Below are 12,244 nucleotides of genomic sequence, written 5' to 3' on the forward strand. Positions count from 1 at the left end.
TTTCACTTTTATGTTGAGTGGATCACCATTATGATTTTGCTCGACAACAAATTGTATTTTATAATTTTTTATGTCGGGTAGAACACTATTATGGTGATTTTTCATTTAGGCATCTCACCCAAATTTCATATGCTACTCAGTTAATTAAAATTTTGTTTACCAAAATTGCACTATACAACGTCATGTTTTGTAAATAGAAGGACAAATTATATCATGTGTGTATGGACATAATCGTATGTCCATTCTAGTTAATTTAGGCATGCAAGACCAGTTTATATTATTGACTGTCACAGTAATAAAGGTCATTTTAGTAAAAGAAAGCCACCAAACATAATCCTTCTGGTTGTGTGATCCTCTTTTACCGTAGATTGTGTGCCCTTTTCTATTGAACTGTAGTCACAGTTTATCTTTTTTATTTCCTTTTTTCCAAGCAGCTAGAGGAGATATGGCTTTCATTACGAAAAACAACAAGTGTTTCTCTCTAGTGCTCTAGGTTACCAGTTGACAACAAACATCCTGACATCTTAAGAGATATGCTAGAGAGCACAGTTGGTATATTTATCCATATAAAAACTTCATCGAGAATAAATAGCAAATGTTGCATCAGTATGATTTTCTCGTGTTATAGAAATGTATTATCAACTCGTGCGCATCTACAAGATGTTTGCAACATAATAAAATCGAGAAAAATACTTGAACCAATGTTAGTTTTAATCAACATAGTGAAAAGTGCTAGTATCCTAGTGGCTACTATTGAATGTAGGCATGCACAATGAAACTAATACTGGCCTGTTCCCTGGGTCATGGTCTATGTAATGCCGCTAGAATGGTGCATAGAATTCCCTCGTCAAATTTGGTGTTGCTGGAGGAGTTAAATCATGCGCTCCTAAAGTGACAGCCCCCGCCTCCTACAGCAGCTTCGGACCCTATTACAAGGTACACAAAGATTGAAAAATTCATAAGCCTCTTATTTCAGCAATAATATCGCAATAGATGCAACCTTCAATAATAAGCTCATTGTATATAGGAAAGGTTCCATTTATCTTGAATCAAGATTTTTCACTTATAAGTTGGATATTTATCTAATGTTTCTGAAGCTCATTGTATATAGGAAAGATTTAATTCATCTTGAATCAAGATTTTCAATAATAAGTTGGACATTTATCTAATGTTTCTGAAGCTGGGGGTTATGTATACAATTTGTATCTTTATAACCAACACAATGGTCATCGTTGTGGTCACAGCAGCAGACGTCGAGGTCTTCACGGCGCCACTGCTCTCCTTCCACGTCTCCACCAAGTTCAGAGACGGTGCGACGGTGGCGAACCTATTACTGACCTTTAGGGCCGTCAACTTTCACGCGGGTCAGAGTATGACCAACCTCGCCCTGGGCGTTGACTTCTTCAGCTGCGTGACGGTGGATGCCTCGCTCTGCCTCAGAAACATCATGATGGCCACGGTCGAACCTACCCTGCCCGTAGACATGATCGCCATCGCATGCATCACCTTCCCATCTAGCCCACGCTCGCCGACCGCCTCCCATGACCTGCTCCACAACTACCCGACTCTTGCTTCCATGAAAATGCAATATATTGCATATTCACCAAGAAACAACAGAAGTAAGGTCACTAATTAAATCCTAGTATGACTAACCATTTATGCCAAAATAGATACAAAGCACCTCATAGATTAAAGTTAAATCTAGTGTTAGATAAAACGAGATCAACGAGGCACGAGAGACACGGATTTTTACGTGGAAACCCTTGCGGGAGAAAACCACGGACGCACGAAGGCGCAATCACTATGAGGAGGAGTATTACAAGCACGAGACGACATGCCGTCTTTAGGTGCGACTACATGGAGTATATATGAGGGGCACTACATAAGAGTCCTTGGAGGACAAGTAAACGAGTTGTACTCGTACGCGTCGGTACCAACACAAAGGCCCACACCGATTGTACTACGTCTAGTCCAATACGGTAGAATTTGGATCACAATTTAACAATCTCCACCTTGAGCCAAATTCCCTCCAGTAGTCGAAGAAAGTGAATAACTCCATCCAAATTAGCTTAAACACCTCATGCGTCAAAGTCCATAGGACTAGTGAGAAATACCAACTAAGCTTGAGCAAAGCTCAAACTTATTGGTAGGAACTGGCTTTGTCATCATATCAGCTGGATTATCATGAGTACTTATCTTGCATACCTTCAAATCACCTTTAGCAACAACATCTCGAACATAGTGAAATCTGACGTCAATGTGTTTCGTTCTCTCATGATACATTGGATTCTTTGTAAGATATATAGCACTTTAACTGTCAGAAAATATGGTAGGACAAGATGAATCTCCACAAAGCTCAGTGTACAAACCTCTCAACCATATAGCTTCTTTGCATGCCTCAGAAATAGCCATATACTCGGCATCAGTAGTGGAACAAGCCACAATAGACTGCAAAGTTGCTCTCCAACTCACAGCACAACCACCAATGTTGAAAACATAACCTGTGAGCGATCTTCTCTTATCCAAATCACCAGCAAAATCAGAATCAACAAAACCAACAAGTCCATCTCCAGTTTTCCCAAACTGTAAATAAGCATTAGAAGTACCTTGCAGGTATCTGAAAATCCACTGAACTGCATTCCAATGCTCTTTTCCAGGATTAGCCATGTATCTACTAACAACACTCAGTGCATAAGATAAATCCGGACGAGAACAAACCATGGCATACATAAGTGAACCAACTGTACTCGAATAGGGAACTCTAGACATGTACTCAATATCTGCATCTGACTCAGGACATAAGGCTGATGATAATTTGAAGTGTGCAGCTAACGGAGTACTTACTGGCTTGGCATTATGCATATTAAAACGACGAAGAACTTTATCAATATATCCCTTCTGACTGAGATATAATTTTCTAGACGGTCTATCTCTGGATATTTCCATGCCAAGTATTTTCTTTGCTGCACCCAAATCCTTCATCTCAAATTCATTACTCAATTGCTTCTTTAGTTCATCAATCTCTGACATGCTCTTTGCAGCAATTAACATATCATCAACATAAAGGAGCAAATAAATAGCTGAACCATTGACTGTTTTCAAATAAACACAGTTATCATAATTAGACCGATTGAAACCTTGAGAGAGCATAAAGGTGTCAAATCTCTTGTACCACTATCGAGGGGATTGCTTCAATCCATAAAGAGATTTCTTTAACTTGCAGACAAGCTTTTCTTTTCCAGGAATAACAAAACCTTCAGGTTGTTCCATATAAATATCCTCTTCTAATTCTCCATGTAAGAATGCAGTTTTAACATCCAATTGTTCAAGCTCAAAATCATTCATGGCAACAATACTAAGTAAAGTGCGAATAGAGCTATGCTTCACAACAGGAGAAAAGACTTCGTTATAGTCAATACCTGGAATTTGGCTATAACCTTTAGCAACTAACCTTGCTTTATATCTTGTCTCATCATTGGGAGAAACACCTTCTTTTATCTTGAAAACCCACTTACAACGAATAGGTTTCTTCTCTCTAGGTAATCTTACCAAATCCCAAGTGCCATTCTTTTCAAGTGATTCCATCTCATCATGCATAGCAGTCATCCACTTATTACTATCACCAGAAATAATAGCCTCAGAATATGAAGAAGGCTCAGCATTACCTTCAATTTCTTCTGCAACAGATAAAGCAAAAGAAACAATATTGCACTCCTCAATTAACCTTTCAGGTGCATTAATACCCCGCCTAACTCTGTCACGTGCAAGATTCCAACTGGGTGGAACAATAGGCTGATTTGGAGTGACATGTTCATCATCAAAGACGGGTTCATCATGTGCATCAGCATTTTCCTTATCAGAAGTATCACCTGAATCAATAACATGCTCCACCTGAACAGTAGGCTGCTGAACAGTAGACTGATGTTCACTCTCAATTGGAACATTAGTAGATGCAACATCATGTAACATAGCAGATTCATTAAAGATAACACTCCTACTAATAACACTCTTTTGTGTTTCAGGATTCCACAATTTAAAACCTTTAACACCAGATTTGTAACCAAGAAAGATGCACTTAACAGCCCTAGGCTCCAACTTCCCATTATCAACATGAGCATAAGCAGTGCAACCAAAAACTCTCAACTGTGAATAATCAGCAGGTGAACCAGACCATACCTCAATTGGAGTTTTCTTATTAAGAGGAATAGATGGTGAACGGTTGATGAGATAACAAGCAGTGGAAGCGGCCTCAGCCCAAAAACGCCTATGCAAACCTGCATTGAACAACATGCAACGGGCTCTGGAAATAATGGTCCTGTTCATACGCTCAGCAACACCGTTTTATTGAGGAGTATAAGGAACGGTGTGGTGTCAGACAATGCCTTCAGACTTGCAATAATTCCCAAATTGCTTAGAACAGAATTCCATACCATTATCAGTGCGAAGTATTTTTACCTTCTTTTCAGTTTGTCTCTCAATCATAATCTTCCACTCCTTAAAAGCTGAGAAAGCTTGCCATTTATGCTTCAAGAAATAAGGCCAAACCTTTCTCGAATAATCATCAATAATAGTCAACATGTAACAAGCACCACCTAATGACCTTTTGCGAGATGGTCCCCATAAATCAGAATGCACATAATCAAGAATACCTTCAGTTGTATGAGTGGAAGTGTTGAACTTCACCCTCTTGTGCTTGCCGAAGATACAATGCTCACAAAATTTCAATTTACCAGTTTGATATCCTTTAAGAAGACCTCTCTTCTTTAACTCTGCCAAACCAAGTTCACTCATATGTCCAAGACGCATATGCCAAAGGTTAGAAGCATCACAACCAGAATTCTTTGAAATAACTAGAGTAGCGTTACCTGAAACGGTAGAACCTCGAAGGTAATAAAGACCATTGGTCGAACTTAAGTCACCTTTCATCACAATGAGAGAACCTTTGGTGACCTTCAAAACGCTATCTCCACCTGAATACTTGTACCCTTTGCATCAAGGGCACTCACAGAGATAAGATTTCTCTTCATCTTCGGAATATACCGAACATCTGTCAAAGTTCTGATTGTGCCATCAAACATCTTGATTCGAATGGAACCAATGCCTTCAATCTTGCATGGTGAATTATCAAAACCCAAAACGGAACCAGCAGCAGTAGTAGAATCAAAAGTAGTAAACCAATCTCTATGCGGGCACATATGAAAAGTACACGCAGTGTCAAGTACCCACTCATCATTGGTCTCAACACATCCAGCAATAACAACAAGAGCATCATCGGAACTTTCATCACGAGCAACATTAGCAGAATTTTCACCTTGTTTGTTACCTTTCGGTTTGTATGTGCCATTCCTCTTTTCCTTGTTCTGCAACTTGAAACATTCTGAGATGTCATGCCCGTCTCTCTTGCAATACCTGCAAGACTGCTTCTTGTCTTTAGATTGCGACCGGCCCCTCTGGCCGTTCTTACTTTTGCCACGGTTTCCATTATGTGAGCTCTTCTCCTTTGTCCTGCCACGAACAGATAATCCCTCGGCTTGGGATGAACTCGAACCATCATGAGGCACCATTAATTTCATCTTCTCCTTAGAGTTCAAAGCTTCATAAACTTCATTAAGCGTGAGAGTATCACGACTATATAATATGGTGTCTCGAAAATTGGTATAAGAACTTGGCAGCGAACAAAGTAACATTAAAGCAGTATCTTCTTCATCATACGTAACCTCCATTGCAGCTAGATCGGATATGATCTCTTTAAATTCTGAAATATGATTCAAAACGTTACCTCCCTCGGGTAACCTGTGCATGAATAATTTTTGCTTCAGATGCATCTTGCTGGTGAGATCTTTAGTCATGCAAATCCCTTCCAGCTTTAACCATAGAGCGGCGGCAGTTTTCTCGCTCAAAACTTCCTGCAAAAAATTATTATGCAAATGGAGTTGAATTTGTGACAAAGCCTTACGATCCCTTCTTTTCTCCTCAGCAGTCCAATCCTCAATTCTATTCTTCCCAAAACTATCCAGTGCATCATCGTAGTCGGCCTGCGCCAACAACACCCGCATCTTGACTTGCCATAGGGTAAACCTTGTGTCACGGTCCAGCAGCGGAAGATCATACTTCATGGATGCCATGAGTAGATAAATCTCTGTACACAAAGTAGTACAAGCCGGTAGAGAAAATTCCTGACAGAATTAATATGCAGAGCAAAAAAACTAGAAACAGTAGCACCTGGTAGCTGAACGTAGCAAGGGAACAAGTAAAACCAAAAACAGCCTGTAGCCTTTTACGTGATGCAGCACTGTTTGCGATCTGACGAGCAGCTACAGCCTCGGATATTTGGTTGCGTGGAGCAGCAGCAACTTGCGGTAACAGCGGCTCAGCGGCGGCTTCGGCCAGGCAGCGCCTCGGTACTTGGGGCAACCAGCAGCGGCAGCACTCGGCGACTTAGGAACAGCTGGGGCCTCGATCGGTACTCGGCGGATCGACCGGCTGGATCGGTGGAATCGAGGCGGGGAACAGCGGCGGCCTCTGCTTATATGACGCAGCAGCAGAAGAAATTCCTGTCGGTCTCGGATCCGTGACGCGTGCGACGGCGCACGCGTTAGAACCCTAATTTCTCTCGATATGAAATCTTGTATCTTAAACCATAGCTCTGTATACCACTTGTTAGATAAAACGAGATCAACGAGGCACGAGATACACGGATTTTTACGTGAAAACCCTTGTGGGAGAAAACCACGGACGCACGAAGGCGCAATCACTATGAGGAGGGGTATTACAAGCACGAGACGACAGGCCGTCTTTAGGTGCGACTACATGGAGTATATATGAGGGGCAATACATAAGAGTCCTTGGAGGACAAGTAAACGAGTTGTACTCGTACGCGTCGGTACCAACACAAAGGCCCACACCGATTGTACTACGGCTAGTCCAATACGGTAGAATTTGGATCATAATTTAACATCTAGCAATATAGTACGCTTGGCAGTGGAGTAAACCCCAGATTAAACAATGTGCTAGATAGTGTTTACCTGAACGAGGTATACCAAGTAACAAAGCTAGTTACATCCAAAGCTTAATGCTCCTAACAGGAAATGTCTCCAAATCAAGCTAGCTGCGGACAAACTTTGGAGCCTGAAAAAATTGGAGGGAAAAAGAGAATGGGAAAAGACAAGAGAAAGAAAGTCATATAGGATAAATTATTACACTGCTCCAAACATATACAATACTGCTAATTAAGAAATCTCTTTATTTGTTATTTTAAGTAGCCCACTAATTAGATAAGATACTAAATCAGTGTATCCTCTTTTTGTCAACTGCCTATATCTTTGAAATCATCAAGTTCATGTCATGATATTTTCTTCAAGGACAACAAATAAATTAGGTATGTGATCCAGTAAGAGAAAGGAAATTTAAGAAATTCATTCGGAAACTGAGAGGATGTTAGCATTTAATTTTTTTGATGACTGCCTCGACCAAAATCCATATATCTTAGGGGATGCAGGGCACCAATCAAAACCATATTAAAGCTTTAGACAAAGAGGTCCAATAAGAATAAAATAAATGCAATAACAAAAATAGGGAGAAGGAAAAGGAAACTAAAGTGTATTGATGCCTCGACGAACATAAGACCTCAACACCTTAGCACATATAGTGCAACACGGAGGAATGAAGAAACAATTTGTAGTCCCAAGACTGATGGTGGTTTCTACATTCTTGCATCTTTAGATGCATTTGTAAGTGGATATATAACGAAACTGCAATAATACAAAGCTAAATAGATTAATACAAAAGGATTAAATAATCAACTCAAGGCATGTATGAAGATGAAAATTATTTGCATCCGACCCATCAGAATTAGCTTTTGCCATGTAGTTTATGAGCTAAAACTCAGCATTTACTAATCGATAAAAACATCGAGCATCATCGGCTATAAAACAAACTACGTTTTCCTAATAAGACAACACATGTATGAAATACTGAAGAAGCAGTCATGAGAAATCTGAACCTTCCTCGGGTTTCCTTTGTGTAAATAGGAGGCAATTTTGTCTATGTAATCTTGAGAGCTCAAAATGAGCATGAGAAATCTAAACCTTCCTCTGTTTTCTCTCTGTAAACAAGACAATTGAAATCCTTTGCCACACATCTGAACCTTCCAAGAAGTTGTTATCTGGATTACACAGAGGCAACAAAAACTACTTTGAAAATTTCATTGATAGCTAGATATCTTGGTCCTAACAAGCAAAATAGACAGATATGTTTTCATTTGACAAAAGAATCTGGCATATTTACCTCAGTTTAATGATGCGGCCATCATTGCAAAAGCTTCAACGGCATCCAAAGTTGGAGCACCCAGCTAAAAGGGACAAGGTACTCTTATCTTGTCATTGTCCGTGCAGATCGAGTCGACGGACGTCATGGCATGCGGTGCTTAGCAAGGAGCTATGCGGGAGCAACATCCCCAACCCTAGAATGAGAACCCCTTTATCCTAGAACCACGGGAGTAACATCCAACACAATGACACAACCAAATTTGCATCAATAGAGATGTACCAGGAATGTTTCCAGTTTGCTAGTATCAGATGGAAAATAAGCAGTAGATATCACACTTTCTACCTCGGTTACTGATGATAAGGATTTTCATATTACCCATAATAACACAATTTGAGTAAGAAAATCTTGAAATGCGAACAAATTAAAATAATAAAAAGCTACCTTGGGTGATCCATTTTCCTTCAGCCACTTAACTGAAGCCTGAATATCCTTGATTGCACCCGGCCAGTCTAGTCCTTCCATCAGATGTTGTGCCTCAGCTACCTCCAAAGCAACCTTCCCACGGTACAAACTGAACATAAAAAACGATGTAAACACAAAAGGCATTTGACTGAGCCGTAATATTCTGAGGAAGTATAGTGGCACTCCATGAAGCATCCGTTTCATAATACTTCATCTTAATCAAAACAAATGGTGCAAAACAAGGAGCACATGATATCAACATACTCTCGAATAAGTGCCTTGTATCCATCATCGATCTGGGAAATATGGATGGCATGATTCTTGACCTCATAATCAATGCCCCACCACTCTTGCAGTACTACAACTCCAGGAGCGTTTTCTTTGCCAACAACATATGCATCAAAGGTCTCAAGAAATACAACATCACATCAGTTTATCAGTAAGATGTAGTAAGATATAGAGCAAGAGCAGATAGGTAGCACCAGAGTCGTGGGCACGACGAGGGGTCGCGAGGGCGGGCGCCTCATGTTTGGGCGCGGGGGCGGAGGAGGTGAGGGAGCGGAGCACGACCAGCGCGGCGACGAGGTTGGCGAGGCAGACGGCCATGGTGATGCGTCGGTACGAGAACCACCCCGCCGCCGCCGAACGACGCCGCTCGTGCTATGCCTCTCGCCATCTCGCCTCCGTCCCCTCTGCCGCCATCCCTACCGCCGCTGGCGCGGCATTACGCTCCGCCTCCGCCGCCGCCGCCCCCAATCCGCGAGCTCCTCGCCTCCTCGATCTCGCCCGCGGCCATAGGAGCACGCACCGCACGGGCCGACATGCCCCGCTACACCCCCGCAACCGGCGCTCCTGTTTCCTTCGTCCCGCCGCTGCCTCCTCTCCCCCGTGCCCCTGGAGTTTGGCTGCTGCTGCTGCTCACGCGGCGATGCGGCGGTTGCTGCCGACGGGCCCGTGCTGCCGTGAAGACGGCGCGTGATGTGCTGACGGGGAAGGAGGGCGAAGGGAGCACGGGGAAGGGGGACGCCACCGGCGCGGCGACCATTATCACGCTGGGACGGAGGAAGGGGTGAGATCGAGAAGGGTTACGGTTACGGGAGAGAAAGAGGTGGGATGGCGAAAATAAACCGGTGGAGGGGAGACGAAAAAAACCGGTGACGAAAAAAATCAAGAAGTGATGGACGAAAAAAGACCGATGAGATCCGGCTACCAACTGCCCCTTTATTAATAGAGACTAGTTCCATTAAAGAAAAAAGGGTACTCCCTCCGATACAAATACTACCCCGAATCAGCTGGGCACCAAATCCTGACATATTTCGTACCAATCAACTACTCTTTCCATTCCTAAATATAAGACCTTCTAGAGATTCCATTATGAACAACATACGAATATATGTAGTCATATTTTAAGATGTAGATTCATTCATTTAATTTGTTCTATATCTAGTTTATAGTGAAATCTCTAAAATGTCTTATATTTAAGAACAAAAGGAGTAATAATTTAGCAAGCACTTTGCTTGCGTTAATCAAACTAGGAATAGGGAGTGTACTAATAATTTGGCAAGTACTTAGCGTTGGGCATTATTCAAATCCTGACATGATACTAATACTCCCACTATGAGTAGCCTGACTCAACCAACTATCACAAATTAATGTTAACTTTGTCAAACCGTAGATGAAAACCTGGAGCATGCATTGATACATTGTTTTCATGCACGTCGGTTTTCGGAGGAGGCACCAGCTATATTGGATATTGATCTCCCAACACTTCATCCAGCATCTTGGAAAAAGAATATCTTAAGTGATCCTATGTTCTCCGCTAAAGAGCGAGCAACTATCATCATCATCATGTGGTCTATTTGAACCTCTCGGAACAGATGGACACATGACAGTGCGAAATATGATCCGGCTACCTCTATCAGATTTACCAGGGAAGCATTGGCGTTTCTTGAAATCCCCAACCAACATGCAATGATCATGCCGGGTCACGGATGGCAGCCGCTCGACGGTGCATTGGTTAAAACAAATACAGACGCATCGGTGCTTCATGCTCAGTAGAGAAGCGGAGCCAGTGGTGTGGTCCCACTGGTGGAAAAAGGGCCTTTGGTCGCGGTTCGCAACTGTCATTAGTCGCGGTTGCGCAACCGCGACCAAATAGGCGCGACTAAAGGCCCCCCCTGTAGTCGCGGTTGCTTAAGAACCGCAACTAAAGGCCCGTCCACGTGGGCGCCAGGCGGCCGTCGGGGCGGAGGACCTTTAGTCGCGGTTCTTATGGACAACCGCGACTAAAGGCCGCCGCAGGTTTAGGGTTTTAGCCCCCCCCCCAAAACCTGTTTTCTATTTAATTTGTATTGTTTTATTTCTTTTGTGCTTTATTTTAATTTTGAAGGAGTTTCACATATTCTACGGTACTACATACATGCATATGAATGTACAATTTCAAACAAATTTGAAATTAGAACCAAAAAGAATTCAAGAGGAATATACAATATATATTCAATATCATCGGATGACCATATACAATTTTGAACAAGTTTCCATACATAATTTAATGCATATAAAGTTCTACGTCCTCGTAATGGTGTTCTCCTTTAGGATGGAGGACTTCCCTCCTGAACCATCCAGCTAGTTCCTCTTGAAGTGGTCGGAAGCGAGCTTCTGGACTAAGCATCACCCGGAGGTTATTCCTCTGAGCATTGGTATCACTCGGAACCCGCTCAGAGGTGTATCTCCGGATCATCTCACAGACATAGTATCCACATAGATTGGTCCCCGCTGGCTGAATATCCCCACCATTCTTAGCCTTTGACCTTTTGAATTCTAGCTCTTTTTTGAATTCACCGACCTTTGTATCTACGAACCGTCTCCAAACCCTACGAGGCAAAGAAAATTAAATGAACAAGAGAGTTATTAGTTACTTGATATTAGGAAATGAACGAAATAGGCCGATCGATATAGAGCGCAAATGAATGAAAATAATTACTTCGTTTATGTCGTGTAAAATGTTTTGGTTGGTGCTCTTTTTATCTTGGGCGATCGTGTAAAATATATTCCCATTTATGTCGTACCCTTGGAAAGTCGTTATAGTCGAAGATGGTGTCTTGGCCAACATGTACAGCTGATCTACAACATCATTGTCATTCATTAAATGTTTTCTCAACCAACTGCCGAAAGTCTCCATGTGGGCCTTCCTAATCCAGGATTCAGGCTTCCCCGGGTTGTCCGAGCGTAAAATATTCTTGTGTTTCTCAAAGTACGGAGCCACCAAGCTGGAATTGTTCAGTACAGTGTGGTGTGCTTCAGTCAGAGAATGGCCGTCCATACATATCGTTGATTTCCTTCCGATCGTGCCTTTTCCACTTAGTCTCCCCTCGTGCCGCGATCGAGGAAGACCAATCGGCTTAAGGTCAGGAACAAAGTCAACACAAAACTCAATTACCTCCTCATTTCCATAGCCCTTGGCGATGCTTCCTTCTGGCCTAGCACGGTTACGAACATATTTGTTTAATACTCC

The 12,244-nt window shown here is 42.2% G+C and overlaps 1 protein-coding gene across 1 annotated transcript; it reads right to left on the minus strand.

Moving 5' to 3' along the window:
• Positions 1 to 598: 598 nt before the first annotated feature.
• Positions 599 to 9,336, minus strand: LOC123402970. Its single transcript, XM_045096947.1, has 4 exons — positions 9,213 to 9,336; positions 8,995 to 9,157; positions 8,710 to 8,839; positions 599 to 926 (listed from the first exon to the last, which is right to left on the minus strand). Exons 1-4 carry the CDS (start codon positions 9,334 to 9,336, stop codon positions 909 to 911), a joined length of 435 nt encoding a protein of 144 aa, XP_044952882.1. The 3' UTR covers positions 599 to 908.
• Positions 9,337 to 12,244: the final 2,908 nt, after the last annotated feature.

The sequence above is a fragment of the Hordeum vulgare genome, chromosome 1H, assembly GCF_904849725.1.
Source record: "Hordeum vulgare subsp. vulgare chromosome 1H, MorexV3_pseudomolecules_assembly, whole genome shotgun sequence".
In the NCBI taxonomy this organism is placed as follows: domain Eukaryota; kingdom Viridiplantae; phylum Streptophyta; class Magnoliopsida; order Poales; family Poaceae; genus Hordeum; species Hordeum vulgare.

Coding starts and splice junctions, on each gene's coding strand:
- LOC123402970 (XM_045096947.1), bottom strand. CDS start 9,336: ATGGCCGTCTGCCTCGCCAACCTCGTCGCCGCGCTGGTCGTGCTCCGC. Junction 9,158..9,212: donor TCGTCGTGCCCACGACTCTG/GTGCTACCTATC, acceptor TGATAAACTGAT/GTGATGTTGTATTTCTTGAG. Junction 8,840..8,994: donor TACAAGGCACTTATTCGAGA/GTATGTTGATAT, acceptor TTTTATGTTCAG/TTTGTACCGTGGGAAGGTTG.